This window comes from Guillardia theta (genome assembly GCF_000315625.1).
Source record: "Guillardia theta CCMP2712 unplaced genomic scaffold GUITHscaffold_94, whole genome shotgun sequence".
Lineage (NCBI taxonomy): Eukaryota > Cryptophyceae > Pyrenomonadales > Geminigeraceae > Guillardia > Guillardia theta.
This window is the reverse complement of record NW_005434580.1, coordinates 277,715-294,609: the sequence shown is the minus strand read 5'-3', so window position 1 is coordinate 294,609 and position 16,895 is coordinate 277,715. Positions and strand designations below refer to the sequence as shown.

At 47.9% G+C, this 16,895-nt stretch overlaps 6 protein-coding genes across 6 annotated transcripts; 2 read left to right on the top strand and 4 right to left on the bottom strand.

Annotated features, from left to right (window-relative positions):
• Nucleotides 1-1,897: 1,897 nt before the first annotated feature.
• Nucleotides 1,898-3,024, bottom strand: GUITHDRAFT_144970 (hypothetical protein; the record flags this gene model as incomplete). The annotated part of the gene is made up of 7 exons (XM_005824482.1): nucleotides 1,898-1,930; nucleotides 2,173-2,248; nucleotides 2,457-2,557; nucleotides 2,582-2,677; nucleotides 2,717-2,770; nucleotides 2,820-2,879; nucleotides 2,935-3,024. The coding sequence occupies 7 exons, from the start codon at nucleotides 3,022-3,024 to the stop codon at nucleotides 1,898-1,900; spliced, it is 510 nt and encodes a 169-aa protein (XP_005824539.1).
• A 2,793-nt stretch (nucleotides 3,025-5,817) lies between these two features.
• On the top strand, nucleotides 5,818-6,141 carry GUITHDRAFT_116365 (hypothetical protein; the record flags this gene model as incomplete). Its single annotated transcript, XM_005824481.1, has 2 exons — nucleotides 5,818-6,041; nucleotides 6,087-6,141. The coding sequence occupies 2 exons, from the start codon at nucleotides 5,818-5,820 to the stop codon at nucleotides 6,139-6,141; spliced, it is 279 nt and encodes a 92-aa protein (XP_005824538.1).
• A 199-nt stretch (nucleotides 6,142-6,340) lies between these two features.
• Nucleotides 6,341-8,872, bottom strand: GUITHDRAFT_116364 (hypothetical protein; the record flags this gene model as incomplete). The annotated part of the gene is made up of 1 exon (XM_005824480.1): nucleotides 6,341-8,872. One exon carries the CDS (start codon nucleotides 8,870-8,872, stop codon nucleotides 6,341-6,343), a length of 2,532 nt encoding a protein of 843 aa, XP_005824537.1.
• Nucleotides 8,873-9,447: 575 nt separating this feature from the next.
• On the bottom strand, nucleotides 9,448-10,052 carry GUITHDRAFT_116363 (hypothetical protein; the record flags this gene model as incomplete). Its single annotated transcript, XM_005824479.1, has 3 exons — nucleotides 9,448-9,474; nucleotides 9,527-9,573; nucleotides 9,641-10,052. 3 exons carry the CDS (start codon nucleotides 10,050-10,052, stop codon nucleotides 9,448-9,450), a joined length of 486 nt encoding a protein of 161 aa, XP_005824536.1.
• A 2,642-nt stretch (nucleotides 10,053-12,694) lies between these two features.
• On the bottom strand, nucleotides 12,695-13,357 carry GUITHDRAFT_116362 (hypothetical protein; the record flags this gene model as incomplete). The annotated part of the gene is made up of 6 exons (XM_005824478.1): nucleotides 12,695-12,808; nucleotides 12,865-12,914; nucleotides 12,962-13,019; nucleotides 13,064-13,120; nucleotides 13,173-13,276; nucleotides 13,327-13,357. The coding sequence occupies 6 exons, from the start codon at nucleotides 13,355-13,357 to the stop codon at nucleotides 12,695-12,697; spliced, it is 414 nt and encodes a 137-aa protein (XP_005824535.1).
• Nucleotides 13,358-15,084: 1,727 nt separating this feature from the next.
• On the top strand, nucleotides 15,085-16,049 carry GUITHDRAFT_165470 (hypothetical protein; the record flags this gene model as incomplete). The annotated part of the gene is made up of 1 exon (XM_005824477.1): nucleotides 15,085-16,049. Exon 1 carries the CDS (start codon nucleotides 15,261-15,263, stop codon nucleotides 16,047-16,049), a length of 789 nt encoding a protein of 262 aa, XP_005824534.1. The 5' UTR covers nucleotides 15,085-15,260.
• Nucleotides 16,050-16,895: the final 846 nt, after the last annotated feature.

Below are 16,895 nucleotides of genomic sequence, written 5' to 3'. Positions count from 1 at the left end.
GTGAAGGAGGAGGTGAAGGAGGAGGAGGATGTGAGGTAGTGGTGGTGGTGGTGGTGGTGGTGGAGGAGGAGGAGGAGGATAACACTTATCCCAACCATTTGAGCACATGCTGAAAATCCAACGTGCACTCGCTGCTATCGCCCTTGAGAACTTCCCCCACCACCTTGATAATCCTCCCATGGACCTCGTCCTCCCCACAGAACACGACTCGAGTGTGGTAACAAACTAGCCTGTTCTCCTCCTTCCTGAAGTACGCCTCCCACCACTGCACGTTCCCTGCCTCTCCGCGCATGTAGGGGCAGTAGCAAGTGAACTTGTTGTCTCCTATGGGGACCAGGCGCCCGTCCAGGGGTACACAGACGACTTTCTTCCATGGCGTGTGGATGGACCCCAGAATGCTCGGGAACTCGATGCGCAAGTGGGAGGAGAAGGTGGCGACGCCGGCGACGTTTGGGAGGCAGGTGAAGTGTATCTGAACAAGGCGGGACAGCTGTTGTGGGGTCAGCGAGAGAAACGGGGAAAAGGAGGGGAGGGGAGAGGAGAGGAGAGGAGAGGAGAGGAGAGGGGAAAGGACGGAAGCAGAGGAAAGGAGTAGGGGAGACAGAAGGGAAGGGGAAGAGAAGGGAAGATGGGGCAGGAGAGAAAGAGGAGAGAGCATGGATGGCAGGAGAGAGAAGAAGATGGCAGGAGAGGAAGGATACTAGTGCTTACGTATCTGGTCAGCCCTCCCGTTACTGAAGGAACAAAGCTCCCTACAATCTTGTTGAACATCTGACCCATAGTATGCCTTGCTGACCACTGACGATGCAAATGAAATTGATCATTCGAGAAGCAGTGAGAACATATCATGACATGGGAAGCACAAAACGACCACGAATTTTCATGTGCCTGCCCTACTTCGAACTATTCATCACCATCATCTCCGTCCCCATAATCATCATAGCATCAATGTCATCATCATCATCATCATCGTCGTCGTCGTCGTCGTCGTCATCATCATCATCATCATCATCATCATCATCATCGTCATCATCATCTGCTTCACCATCTTCTCACCATTCCCACTATCGCTGCCTGCACGAAGGGAGGGTGAGAATCCTTTTCCACCGCATGCATGGCCGAATCGACATTCCAAGGGAAACATGTAGAGCAGAGCTCATCATACCTGGTTGCAAACTTTCACTCGATAGCAAGTTTGTTTCCTTTTCCCCGCATCCCTGCCTCACTTTCTCTCTTCCTCCCTCTCGCTCGTGTATACTGCCTCCCCTTCCTTCTCCTCCTCCTCCCCAATTCTCTCCCTTCCTCGTCTTCCTCCTCATCGCGGCCTTGCCCCTTTCTCTCCTGCCGGAAACGCCTTCTCCTCTTACCCGTACACTCCGTTGCAGCTCATTTGCGGCTTTTCCATGACAATTTCACAGAATTCTTGACTCTCAACCCTCTTCCTCTTCCTGTACATCAAAATTCATTCGCAACTCCTCTTCTGCCCCCCGCCTTGCCCCGCCCCTCCTGTTCCTCCATTTCCCGCTGTTTCTCTATGCGCTCCTTATCCTGCTTCCTATTCTCCTGCTTGCCCACATGCTCGCTCCCCATACTCGCCCTCTTCCTAATCCTAGTCTCTTCTCGCACTCCTCCGCTCCCTCCTCCTCCTCACCTAGTTTGTTGATTGAATGAAGGCGGTTGTATGTACAGGAGGAAAACGACGCAGCCGTCTGAGATGTGTCAAATTGACAAGATAGGAAGGAAGGAAGGCAGGCAGGCAGGCAGGCAGGCAGGCAGGCAGGCAGGCAGGCAGGCAGGCAGGGTAAATGAACCAAGAACAAAAACCACATGCAGCATATGGAGAATTAGAGGAGGAGAAAGATAGGAGAAGAAGGAGTAATGAGCGCAACCACAGCTCTCAGCTGTCAACCAGGTTCCTCCGCTTCTCAACCTACCGGAATTGACACAAGTCGGGACCCACAAGCATTTCATCGTCTCCACTCCAACGCCTTTACATTCTGTTTGATTCACAGCAGGGAACGCGAAGGGGGTGAAGCAGATCAGATTGGCCTCGAAAGGAACCATGGTTGACGAAATCTGCCCGCCCTGCACCCGAAACGTTTCCAGCCTCTTCAAGTAAGCTCGCCACTGACCCCAGACTTAACGATGAACGTAGCAAAACATTCAACTCACCTTCCAACGATCTGAATAGTCTATGAAATGCAGTATGTTCTGCCCCCTCAAAGTGCGAAAAGGAGAGTTCCTATACCTGTTGGACAAGGGACATCAGCTGTAGCAACCAATTGGCCCCAACCTCATCCATTCTGCTGAAGTTACACGCATACCTCTCCTCTAGCTCAATCCTCCCCCCGCACTCTACTCCCTGGCACCTTCCTTCCTCCCAAACCTCCCCTCTCTCCAATCTATCCCCAACTCCACCACCACAACACTGGCAGGAGACGCCGTATTGCTCTCACCAGTACTGCACCATCTGGCTCGCAGATTCAACTACCAGCGAAGGAACCCTTAGAGTGATGAACGGGAAAGTAAAACTGAACCCCAACAAACCCATCAACGGCTGTGAGAGAATGAGACCAGTCACCTCGAGCTCATCCCATTCCGTAGCACGTCCCCATGAAAAACAGAACCAGAGCTTCTGGTAGCGGGAGCATCGCATGCCTCTTCCTGTACCAGCATCCTTGTCAACCAAATTTGTTGCCCTATCACGAGCATTGACCTTGTTCATTATGCTTTTGATATGAACGATGCAGTCCTCATACAGCTGAAGGACCTGCCTCCTGCTTCACTGGCACATCCTGAACAGGGCGACCATCGCTCACCGTTCGTCGAGATTCAAGCTTGCCTTTCTCTTCAGCGAGCGGCCTTTCCCTCACAGGCACCTAGAACATCATCACCTAGGTCCATGTGGGCCCAGACACCTGACTGTCTTCCTACCAGGCAGTCAAGACAGTCCAGCAGCTCCTTCGTCTTCCCTCTATCCACCGCCTTGTTCCGCTTCGGAGGCGCGGGTCGTGGTCGCTTCATCTTACTCGCCTCCGCAGCCCCCCCCCGGCGTCCTTAAACGATTCGATTCAGCTTTTCTCAACATGTCATTGTACATCTACTGCTCTCAGCAAGCACAAGAGGGAGCAAGGGTGTCTTGCTGGCCTCTGGAGTTTGCAGGAGGATCACACATGAATACAACCATGAACCCCTGCGCGTTTGAAACAACCAATAAAATTTGTCCTGAGGCGTTTTCCTATTTCTCTGCTCTACAAGTAGCTACAAGTATGCTCTTATATTTCACGTCGGTGTGTCATAATATCTTCATCCCCTCCATCATACAAGGATTCCACCTTACCGCCTGCCTGACTGACTGTGGCTAATCTATCAGCTTGCTAAAACAAAAATGTACCTGACCAAGGAAGTTTTTGTCGTCCTACCCCTCTTTGATCTATCTTCCTCCAGCATAACAACAACAACGACATCTCCTTCCCTCCATCTCTACTCTTCCTCCTCTTTCCGTCTCCTCCCCCTCCCCCTCCTCTTCCTCTCTCTCCCTTCTCCCTTCTTCACAACATTTTTACCTGATACAGCGATCTCCGCCATCGATCTGAATTACGACTACGACCCCACCTTCCCTAAAAGTCCAGTACCCTACCCCAAGTGTCGACAAGGCTACAACTCAATCATTACCACCCCTCATATTTCCATCAATACTACCCACCCTGATACTATTTCCCACTTTACTCCCCCGTTCGCTGTTGTTACACCACCCCTCAACTCTACAGGCTGACGGAACCCCCTACCCCACCCCCCTGAGCCCCATATATCACTAGGGGTATGACCCCCCCAACTTGCACTCTTTTCCATCTAACCTTAGTAGATCCGTACCCGTCCTTCCCTATTTCACCACCCCCCTCCCTCCCAGTCACCTTCGGCAATTCCACCCCCACCCCCTGTGGGACCAGGAGGTTGAACTACGAAGCCTGAACGACCGTCTGACTCGGATTTGACTTGGTACGTACAATACTTAAGTTTAGTCAAAGTTAAGTTAAATTACAACGAGGACGGAGCAGTCGCCGCTCAGCCGCTGGACAGGCTGGCCCGGGCCCGGCCCGGACGGCCCGGCGCACTCAGCCCGAGTGAGTCACTTGGGCCTGAGGGCCAGTCGGCGGCAGTGCCAGCCCGGAGCCTGAGGCTCCGAGTCCGACCGTAATCGGATGCAGCCAATGCGAGTCGCTGGGCGGTGGCACTGAGCCTAAATTAGTAAGTTGAAAGTTTAGACCGGCGGGCCCCGGCACCGTGCGGCCAGGCTTCCCGGTCCGTCCGTTCAACTAGTAGCGGGCCATGGCGCCGCCTGCACTGCACTGATCGGACTCCGCTCGAGGCTTGTACGCCGGGGCCCGTCGTCACCCGAGTCACACACGTGAGTAGTCCAGTACGTATTCTGCAACAGAGACGGCGGTACTTACGGTACTAGTAGTCAACGGGCGACCTTCGGAAGCTGTCTGCGGCGGGAACGCCAGTGGTCCTACCGAGAGTCCTAGGTGTCCTAAGACCCCAAGACGAGTGAAGTGCAACTTTGGTGCTAGTAATTTGTATGTGTGTCCTAGGTATCCTAGGACCTCACGAAGGTGGGTGGATTGACAAGACCGACTTCCCCTCACTGTCCATAAATGTAATTTTAAATTCAACGTGATATGGGGGGTAGAGGTCCAGGAAATCAGATTAAAGTCGGGGTAGGGGTACATAAAAGGGTGGGTACAACATAATGGAATGTCAGTGAGGATAACCGGTGAAGAAAGTAATTGAAGGGGTGGGGTAAGGAGATCAAAATCTTCGAGGGGTCCGGGAGAGTTTGCCGAGGAATGCAGGAAGATCGAAGTTGACAGTAGGGTGGGGGGTACTTTGGTAGGGGTCAAAAGATAACCCTACCCCCTTCATTGCGTATCACTGATATGACAATAATAGGGGTGAATTGACAAATATTCAAATTCAGATTGGTAGGGGGTAGATGTGTCCCTACAATGGAGGGGGTGGGGTAGGAGGACGGAGCAGATTTCGGACTAGTAAAATGCTACAGGAGCACGCGGAGGAAACGAGAAGGGGACGCGTGGAGGCGAGGGAGGGAGGGAGGGAGCGAGCGAGCGAGCGAGGGAGCGGGGCAGGCAGGCAGGCAGGCAGGCAGGCAGGCAGGCAGGCAGGCAGGCTGGCTGGCAGGCTGGCTGGCTGGCAGGCAGGCAGGCAGGCAGGCAGGCAGGCAGGCAGGCTGGCTGGCAGGCAGGGAGCGAGGGAGGAAGACTGGAGGGAGGGAGAGAGATGGCGATATCACGGATATGAGAGGATACAGTTTCTGTGCTGTAGCAGATGAGTGGCAAAGATAACGAGTAGTGGGGAGTTCACGCTGGACTGAGTCAGATGAAAGGGGAGGAGGCGAAGAATTTTGGACTAGGAAAAGATCAACCCATATTGAAAAGAGTGCAGAGGGAGGAAGGGCGCGTGTAGAATGCATCAGGACGCGGAGCTTGAGGGTGGAAGCAATCGGAAGCGAGGAGAACGAGTCTGAACTTGTCTACAAGTGTTGTTGCAAAATAGCAAGAAAGTAGAGGCAAGAGCAACAGATGAGATCAAAGCTGCCATAGAGCAGTGTAAGACATGGTTGAGATACACTCCAAACAAGGAAAGGGGCCATGTATCAATCAATGATGGGGTCTTGATATCTTCTAGAAATGTGCACATGAAATATCATTCAGTATTCTGACGCATCTCCTGCTGCCATTGAAGTGCAAGGCAGGAGTCATGGGAGTGTTCCAGCAGTTCAGAGATTTTTCAACTATGCGGCGACAGCGGCAGCTTCTGGCAGAGAACATGCTGATGACTTCAGGCAATGACAACGGGGGTGGGTCTGACGATCGTCTGTATTTCTCTTCCTCGATGCTCAACCCGCATGCAGACACGCTCATCGCTCTCGACGAGTACTCCCCTGAGGTTGTCAACGACCTTGCCAAGTCCGTCGCTCACTCTTCAGACGAGGGGTTGAAGTGGACCAACATCTACGGGTCAGGCAGCTCAAGTTTTCGTTGACATCACTGACTGGCTTTCAGGGCTGAGAGCTGCGAATCTTACCTGCGATCAACCTGCGCCGATCTCTATCCTTGAGCGTGCAGTGGTACTGAGGATTCCAAGGAAGGGAGGAATAGCTTATTCATTACTGTAACCTAGTAAAGGGCCTGACCACGTCCCATCATTCAACAGTGCATTTGACCAACAACTCATCACAGACATTTACAAAACAAGAAATACAGAAGCATAGCGCACCAACTCTTCGTCCAGTTTGTACACAAGCGTCACCATCCAGCTAGACATCCAGAATCTTGAGAGCGGCCTGCAAGCTTTCAATGGCGCTCTTCTCCCACCCGTCACTCGAGCTGTCCTGTGAAGACGCGAGGCTCTCGTAGACGCGTTGGATCCGAATGGAAAATCCATTCGTCTTCATTGTAGTCCGCGATTTCTCGTGGAGGTAGAGGAGCGACCACACAGCGTTGGCCGCTATCGCTCGGCAGCTGCTGCTCTCCCGGACGAACGTAGACATCTCAAGATCTTCTATGATAGCCTCCATAGCTCCAGCATGGTTAAGAATGTGTGCCTTCCCGGCTGGAAGGAAGGTCAAGTTGCGGAAGAGCAGTCCCACGAGATGCCGGATGCGACCGTTGAGGATGAAAGAGGATCGAGTTCTTGCGAGGAGCTCGACAAATTGTGGGATTCGCAGCAGCCCAACTTGACCCTCTTCACGGAAAGACAAAGAGACGAGAAAGAGAAGAGCCGCCGCAACACTCTCAACGCACTTCGACTCCGTGAACTCATCGATCCTGTTCAACACGTCTTGGATCACACGACTCTTGAGCAGGATCAAGAGACACTCCCATGACGAACAGCTGCTGGAAAGTACACGCATGTAGTCTTGCCAGAGATCACTGTTCGCCTGCACTCTTCCCATGCTGTTCATCACAAGTTGCAGAAGATTCATGCCGTGACTTCTTCCATCTGCCATAGCCTGGCATGCTGCTTCGCACTCAAAAACAAGGTTGGCAAGCATTTGCATAATCGACTCAACGACTTTGTCAGTCTGGGAGCAGGACTTTGTGAGGAGCCTCGAGATGACGTTGGGAAGTCCCGCATTCAATAGATAGGATTTGATTTCCAAACTCGAGTTGTAGAGGAGATTCTTGAAAATTTCGAGAATAAACACGATCTCTGTTTCAATCTGTGTAAGGTTCCTTTTGATTGTTTTCTTCTTCACCGTCTTGTTTGATCTGTTCCTACTCGTAGTCATCGAAATGCTCCTTTTTACCCACCCGGAGTCATCAATTCGAGAAGTCAAGTTGTTTTTCCCGTGGAGATCGTACAGAAGCATTTGATTCAACCTCGCATCCAATGCAGACACAAGGGCGTCGGGAAAGCCAACCGAGAGGCAAAATTCCTTCGATTGGGTGCTAGCACTTAAGATGGAACAGATTGCAGCCACAACAGCGCCTTTGTATTGTTCGACATTGAGATGAACGCTTATGTTCTCCACTTCACTCGATTCGTAGAGTTGATGATAAATTCCAAGCAACCTTTTTGACAATTCTCGTTCAACGCACTTATCTGCTTTGTGGTCACAGAATTTGCTCTCTTCTCCAAGTTTGCCTGCCTGCGTCAAAGTTTTGCAAGCTTGATCTGATATATGTGCAGAAACATGAGATAGTAGAGCACAGCCACTGTAATTCAAAGAAGGATGATAGCAAGGAAGCAGCATACTAAGACATGCGTCCATGATATCTTGTTCCATCAAGATTCTAGAGGCTTCAAATCCAGTCCTGCCTCTGCTTAAGATACTGCAAAGTAAGGAGGTAAGTGATGTCTTTGCAACAAGCTCAGCATTTAGGATATGGCGATGAATCCATGCCAGATTCGAGCATCGATTGTTTGCTGCCTGATTGGAGAATCTATAGCGCAATAGCTTTGCTGCAGACTCGAGCATACTGGATTTGTGAACGAGAGTGAACACGACCTCTTCATTGGATTCTACGTAAGTCGTGAGCATCTTGCAGAGAACAGAAACACCATGAAGCATGCAAGGAATCGAGCCAGTGGTAACTGTGTGGAGGTGTAGATTGGACCCAACAAGTGCTTCACCAACGTGGGTTGAGTACCGAGGTCGAGAAAGTTCTGTTTGAATCATAAGCATCGGATCCAAGAGCCTTGTTACACCTATTATTAACTTATCATCTGAAAGAAAACTTGAAACCTTAACAGGTTCAATAAGGCTCCAGTTGTAAACAATAGTCACGCAAGCCATGAGAAGCAAACTTTGTTTGTTTTCAGCCGATTGACTCATTTCCGAGATCAACTTGCCAAAAAAGTGCAGAAACTCACTTCTTTCAAGAATTGAAATCGTGTTGAGAATCCTTGTTTTCGCAAAAGCATCTCGCTCTTGCGTCCTCTCCGTATTCGAGATTTCAACATTGTCAAAAGTGTTCTGGAAGCGTGTTGAATCTTGCAACGAGTCGCTCGACAACAAAAGAGATTCGCTTGTTCGCATACTGCACGACGACAAAACATCAAGCGTTTCGTCTTCGTCCTCAATATCGATCGCAGTGTCTGACAACGATAGTGCCAGAACCATCGAGGCTTGATATCTGACGTACTCTGCTTCCTCTGGATCAAGAACCTTTTCCATGCAGTGCTCGAGATACTCACTGTGCTGCGGTGCAAGAACCAAAGAACTTTGTGATGCAATGATCAGATGAGAACTGATGTAGTTGCTTGATGTCATACACGAAGATATGGAAGAAAGAATAGAAAAAGTCATAGCTCGAACATTGGTCTCACGGTCTTCTGTGAACATTAGAAGCCATCTGATCGATTCGAACTCGACATTCACCTTGACCCATTCACTGCATAGCAAAGGAAAAGTCTGTAAAATCAAAGACACCAGTTGAATACATGATTTCACTAATGCCTTTCTTCTAAACGTGAGTGGTGCTGCTTTATGCTGCTCTGGTCCAGCATGTGCGAGTCTTGAGGCAGAAAAAGCTTTCAAAAAGACCGTTAATAACTCTAAAACAGATTTGATAGCACTGAAAATCTGCTGCGAGGTATGTTGAAAGTCCCTTTCCTCTAGGCAAATAATTTGAATGCATTCCAAAATCTGCCTGTCGGCAATGTCTGCTGAGTAAGAAGCGTTCAAATCTTGACTTGTAGTGAAGGCTAGTTGTGAGATCATCCAAGGTACGAACGAAGGCATGACACGAAAGATTGGTGCCACCATCCTCATACCAGCATCGTAATCATGTAAGAGTAACTCAAAACAAAGACGTATGAAATCCTTTCTCAATTCCTTCCATGTCCTAGTGTCAAGTAAGATGGGATCCACCTTCAGCATTGGAAACAGGTGGTCTTTGATACAATCGAGAAAAAATCTCATGAATGGCCCTGGAGCTGGATGACCTGAAAATCGCACAATCAGTTGTTTGAAATGTGCAGCAAGCACTATTCGGACCTTCTGGAAGACAGCTGAGGGCCTTGGTAATTGTCCCCAATAAGACGCTGAGCACTTGAGCATCAGATACATCTGCTGGAGGTGTACAGAGGATCCGAGCAATCGACCCCTTACAAGTTGCAATCAGAAACAGGTTCACCAGTTCTTGGTTCCCACAAACGTAGTTCAAAGCTGTTTCTACGTTCTGTAAAAATGAATCGTGGCTTGTCGCATTTTCTATCTTTTCAATCAGCGACAAGGCTCTCTTGCCTCCATTCGTCATAGATTGATTCCAAACTGTGGACGCATTATCATCTGCAAAGGTCTGAAGCTTAGCAATCGCTTTCTGAACAGCAGGATCCTGTAATTTGACTGCATTACAAAACTCGCTGTTGATGCCGTAATACTTGAAGTGAGCGAATGAAAGGAATTGATCTCGGAAAGCATCTGGCACAAAAACGGAGAGTTCTTCAGGGACTTGTTGCGTATTGGAATCATTCAGTCTTTCAAGTTGGAAACCTTTTTCAGAGTGAACCAAATTCAACATTCTATCGAATGCAAAAGATAAACAACTGCAAACACTAACTTTAGTATCAAACAAACCAAAAGCTTAAAGACACCTGATCGATATCATCGCTTGTCTCCTGACGTCTTGAGAAGCGTTGAACAACATACCAAGAAGGATTTTCAATTGCTGCCACTGCATGCAGCGCTCACGCACATATTTGCTGTTTTTGATCAGAGTTGTGGTAATTTTCAAACAGATGCATAGTACTTCCTGGTTATTCTCCTGAGATATCACTGAAAAAATAGAATCCGAAATATTTAAATCCAGCAAAATCATCATTAAGGCTTGATTCTTGGCTGCAATCAAAAGCTGCTCCCCTGCTGAAAGTCTTGTCTTTTCAAAGAGATTTGACGAGCTCAGCACTTTGATGAGGTCAGACATCTCTTGCTTATCGAAGGCTCTTTTTCGGAAAGATTCATTCGCAATCAATCGCGATGGGACAGGAAGGGCCGAGCTTTCTTTGATAAAGCCAAGGGGATCAGAAAAATCATCACAATTAAGCTGCATCTCAGATTTCTGTAGGACAGATAGCAAGTCCCTTGACGCCAAAATTCTGATACTTTCATTTACATTTCCGACCATAATAGCGAGCCAAATCGCTAAATCTTCCTTTCTCGACAGATTGAGGATTGCCCAAACAAAACCTAAAACAAAGTTTTCGTTATCTGACAGATTGACATGTGCAACCAAAGTAGGCAAAGCACACTGCGCAACCGTGCACAATCTTTTTGGCCCATACGAGTTGAACATCTTTTGTAGAATGTTGCAAGTATGTCTCTGAGTATCAACATGTTGCATCCCGTTATGAACAATCTCATAGAAAATCCTCTCAGTACAAAACTGGTCTTGGCGCGCACGAATAATAGATTCCAAATTCATATTCAATTGAAGGTATGTCAAGATCCTTAGGGAATCAACACTGGAATTGAACAAACCGAGAAGGACATCAAAAAGAATGTTCAGACTTGGAGGTTGCACTGCATCGGAGGCAAGTTCTTTGATCAAAGCCATTACAAACGATTCGAAACATTCCGGGAAGTATGCAAGATTTGGTAGAAGTAATTTGAGTGATTTTGAAGGATCCATTGAAATCTCACTTTGACCGTCAGGCACCACAGTTGTTTCAAAGAGCTTCAGGCCAGTCCAGATGTCTTCAACTTCCTGAATAACTCTTGCATAAGAATGGTCAATATTCTTCAAGATTGCTATAGATCGGTTCTGAATATCTTTGTTTGTTTTCCCGATGGATGGCTCAATTGCAACTTGAAAAATAATGTCGCAAAGCTTGGATGGAAGCATTTTTCTTCTCTCGTGCTCTGGTGTGATGCTGACCAGATCCAATGATAATGTGAAGATATCAAACATCGATGGATCCGTAAGAACCTATGAAGTTTCAAAATTTGGAGACTAAACCAGAATTTCTCACCCTGTTCCAACCATGAAAAGCGAGAACGGCAGACAGGGATTGTAGGTGCACTCCAATTTTTTCGCTATCACAAAACTACACATACAAGGAAATGTCATGCGTAAGATAACAATGGTTCGGCCCAATTCAAGGTGCTATCAAACCTGAATGTTTTGATCCCGGTACCCTGTACAACTGCACAGCAGCGGCAAGCAAGCTCTCATCAATCGTATCACGTCTCCAATACGATCGGGGTCTTGAAGAATGACGCTCGATCGGCTGAAGATCGAATGTACTGCGTCTTGCGGAGTAATAGAGCCCATGTAGCTCTTGATGCAGGGTGGTGGATAGTTCCAATTTGAATCAAGATTTGATGTTCTTGGTATATCTGTCAAGTTTCAAGTGAATCTACGATTGCACAAAGCTACATGTACCAGTGTTTGCTAATTGATGGACGTCAAAAGGAACCTTTTGATGAAGCATGACTGTAAGATAGCATCTTATGCTTTTCTTCAAACATAAAACCTGTTCATAGGGTGAAAACCTCTGACAGACGACCACGTATAAGGTACCCAATTCATAAAGAATTTGACTGCAGCTTTTCCAGTGATATCGTTGGCATCACTCGTTTGCATTAGGCTCAACAAATTTTGAAAAATTTCAGGCTTTTGAAGCAAAACCTGAATGAGTCCTCACTTGCAAGGAACCAAAAACTCTGAGATAATCTTACTTCTGGAGGAAAGTCTGATGTGAGGAGAACTTCAAGGTGCTGAACCGAAGAAACTATCCAGATACTATGTCAATATATTCTGCAATCATAACGCAAAGTATCTTGCACCAACAACATTGCGGTCCGTCATTTTCAATTTCACGTCGATTTCAAAAAGTAACTTTTGAGAAGCAAATTAAGAAATTGAAACAATTGTACGTTAGGTACCTGGCTATCTTCGCGTGACAACGCAATCACTGGTAAAGATCCTTTTGATGTTGCTTGATACCTTTTGCTATTGGAAACATTGGATCCTTCAAAGTTAGATGTGGTTCTGGTCTCGGAGACTGTGTGGCATATTTTAGAATCTCAAAAGATTCTGATCGGTTTGCATTCGCACCATCATGCGATCGTTGGCTGACAATTGCAGAAGCTTCTGATTGCATTTCATTTTGGACGCTTTTCTCTCCAATCGTCTAATCGAAAATCAAACCATTTTGAACAAACTTAAAACAATCCCTTCACCTTGGAACGAATGAGGACGTCCTTGACAAGATTTTCATTTCTTGGAGTTGACAAGAGAATATTCAAGACTGATCCAACACATTCTTTGAGAGCAATCTGTTTCCGAGCGATCAGGGAAAATTCAACTGGAATGGACATGGAGAGGAAAGTACATTGCAATGCCTTTTCATCTCCTGAAAGAAAGGAATGGCCCCAACTTGAGCTGCATCAAAGCTTACAAATCAATGCAGGACTGGCTATCGTGTATACTGAATGTGGAAGCAGCATCTGGATAAGCGGAACAGATACTATGTACCAGCTCCAAGACCTGATTTTTATCAGTTATCAGTCTTCAACATGGCAGAGCCTTACTTCTTGCTGTAACGGCGCATTTGGGTAGTTGAACCATTCCAAAAGAAGAGGGAAAATCTGACGTACAAAGCTTAAGCTACTTATGCAAAGCGTTGAAATTTCATCATACCATGAGGTCTGCTTCCCACAACTGCGGAATACAGATAAGCTTCTGCTTGATTTTGAACAAGATAGAGGACATAGCATGTTTCCGGATCTGCATGGATTCATGTCCTTTTAAAAACATCAGAAAACCCTTGATTCGCTAGATAGAAAGACAATACCCAGCTTTCGAACAAGCGACGAAACCTCCATCGTCAGTGCCTGGCAGCGGGAGAGGAAACACCCCTCCTGAAACAGCAACAGACTTTAGAACAATGGTGGTCGTTGATTGATTTGCTTCTGACTATCGTTCATTTTGATCCCGTTTGCCAGTCTTCATATTCTCTTGACAGTGAGACTGTCCACTGTACGCTCCTCCCTCCTCCTCTCCTATTCAATTCAATTCATCCTCGTATCGTTCCTTTTCTCTCTATCTTTCTAACGTCTGTCCTACAATTTTCATCTTCTCTCTCTCCTGACCTCACCTGCCTTCACCAATCCCCTCCCCACCCTTCCATCTACCCTCCCCTGCCTACTCTACTCCACTTGATCATTTGTTTTCTCTCTCTTTCTCTCTGCTCCGTTCCGCTCTGCTCTGCTCCTCCCTTCCCTTCTGCGCTCCTTCCTCGCATATTTCTCCCTTCCCCACCCCTCTCCGCCTCCCTTTGCTCCTGCCCTCCTTTCTCTCCTACTCACCCCTATCCTACTCTCTCCCCTTCCTCCCCATCGTATTTCTCCTCTTCCGTCCTCCCCTCCCCTCCCCTCTCTTCCTCTTTCCCCTCCACAAACTTCCGCATGGTTTCCCGCCAAACTAACAATGGCAGTTACATTGAAACCGTCACTCACCTACTCCATTTTGCCTACCCCCCTTCTCTCCCCCTTTCTGACCCTACCCCCTGTCCCATCAACAAATAATTGCAATCAGTACTACCTGAACGATGTCCCTCAATGTATCCTATTCATTACTTGAGGCAGACTTGCTTAAATAGCCTCTGAGCGACCACCCCTCTTAATTCCCAAGTATTACCCTATTTAGTACCCCTGGGTGGTGATCTACATCATTGCCCTTCCTACCCTATTTGAGTAGCTCATGTCCTGTCTCTACTCTGAGGCAGGCCTGTGGTGATAAACTTTTAGCACCTGCTGACAGAGTAACGTGGTTTTGACATATAAGTGGATAGTATGTCTTTCAAAAATTGCTATTTCAAGGACAATGGGAATCCAGGATATCGGACATGAATCGAAAAAATGCTTTTTGGCTTTCAGGGGAAGCATTGAAACCACAGGGTTTGAAAGAATTGGGGACGGATGAAAAGGATCTCCAGGTGTACTATCTGTAGTTGGCCTGTCGCATGCTAACAGAATTGAAAACTGATGAACATGGTGCTTGTTATTCTGTCAAAGTACCTCAGGAAACTTGAAATATTCAAATGAAATATCTAAAATCTTATTCAAAGACGTCAACTAATAGGAATGTCAGCATGTCACCTTCCCGGCCATCGATTCCAATGATAAATGGCAGCAATAAGCAGACACTATAGGACCTAAACCGAAACTCTTCCCTATTTACATAGAATCATAATTGTGAATTAGTGGAGCAGTAAAGGAATAGGCACATGTGACCTAGAAACATATGCGCCAACTATTCAAAATGAGGCCAGAGAGGCCGCAAGGATCGGTTTGGGTTGGGTCAGCGATATGTTAGTACGATCCAGTGTTGGTCGTCGGGTTACTTGCGGAATAATGTGGGGTGGGGTACTGATATCACCGGTCATTTTCCCCGAAAAATTCAGTAAAGACATACAATTTCCGAGGCAGTGTTGTATTTATCAGGGTGGGGGTACTTGCGAATCGAGTTGGGGGGTGGGGTATTTTTGGGGCCAGGAGGACGGGGGTTGGTGACTCGGGGAGCTATAAAGGAGATCCGAACGTTCCTGGTTGTCAGACTCGTAGGAAGGGAGGAGGGCACGAGAAGAAGTTGAGGTTGTGAAGAAGAACAGTAAGGCGTCTTGACGACAGTGCGATCACGTCGACGTTTACCATCGAGCGGGTTGATATCAGAGAGGAAGCGGTTGCAGCAGGAAATAGTCCCGACGCATTCAGGATCGAAGAAGACATGGCAGTGGAGTTTGAGCAGGGCGACTTTACAAAGTTGGACCTTATCCCTCCGTCAAACTATGATGATACAAACACGTCCATCTTCTTCGCCATCAAGCCGAACACGAAGAACGTGTTGAAGGGGGCAAACGATGAGGAGTCTAGCGCAAAGCAGATCACTGTTGATAGCACGACATGTTCAGATGCCCACCATGAAGGGTCGCAGGGCGAGGGCTGTGAGATCTCAGTGAACACATCGTTTCCCTTTCACATCAAAAGCGCGAGCTCAAACTGGCTGGAGACCTTTGGGTTTGCTGAGGGCGAGATCGTTGGGAAAACTATCCGGCTCTGCCATGGCCCGGATACCAACACCAACGTGTTCAACTCCTTTGTTCAAGATCCATCGCACGTGGGGGAGAGAGCAACCATCACCCTCTATCACAAGAGCGGGGACGATGTTGTTGTCTCGATGTGTCCAACCCGGTCGACTCAGTCGTGCGTGACGCTGGGTATGGAGGTAGTTGCCACTGGATCAGCAGACGACGGGAAGGACGAGGAGGAGAGCAAGGAGGAGATGCTGCAGAAATTTCAAGACTACTCCCTGCAGAGAGCTCAGTCGTTGCAACCAGAAAGAAAATCCAAGTCGCAGGATTGGTTCCCAATCTCGCATACTGAGGTGGCCAAGAGCTCGGGGAACTCGCACTCGCACGAGGCTGAATTCATCGATGCAGCATGCATCGCGCACGTAAGAGCCTTGCGGAGATCAAAGAAGGAGTCCCGAGGAGACAAGAAGGACAGCAGCTTGTAACTTGCCCAGAGCAAGAGTGGGGGAAGGGGTTTGGAAATCTTTGATTTCAACCTTCGTTGTATTGTTAGTGTAATAAATATTGTTTCCAATCAGTCGTTCGGTCGTGCTTGGTTAGTTGGATGTGTTCTCCTTACAAGGGTAAGGAAGCTAGTTTCCTCCTCCTCCTCCTCCTCCTCCTCCTCCTCCTCTTTCTCCTCCTCCTGCGCCTTCCCTCTCCTACCTAAATCAGGGAAGTAAGCGAGGGGGCCGAGATAGCAGATGAAGTTACCTCAAGTGGCGAATGGATCCCCGGTGATATCCTCGGGCATTTGAATAGCATTGAACAGCTTCTTTGCTTTCTTGGTGACAGCAGCTGCGAGAAGGAGAAAAAGAAAATATCAAACAACATCAACATCAACATCAACAAACAACAACAACATCAAACAACAACAACAATAGTGCAAGGACATTCAGGGGATGGAAGGAAGAGCAGAGTGACACTCTTCTGTTCTTGCCACAGAGAAAGGGTGTAAAGAAAGAGAGGAACAAGTGATAAACATCATGAAATATGATCGGACCTGTTGCATTCGGAGCATTCTCCTTGTTGTCTACGTCCTTCTCTCCCTGCCACGTCATCACGAACCCATCAACCTCTGAGCAGCTGGTACCTTTGACGGGAGAGGGCGAAGGGCTCGTTTCTTCTGCATGCTCTGCTCAAGTTTGAGTACCGGAAGGAGCGAGATAAGGGAGAAAAACAGAAGGCAACATGAGAGGCTGTGGAGAAGATGTAGGAGGGAAGGAAGGGAGAGGGAGAGGGAGAGGGAGAGGGAGAGGGAGAGGGAGAGGGAGAGGGAGAGGGAGAGGGAG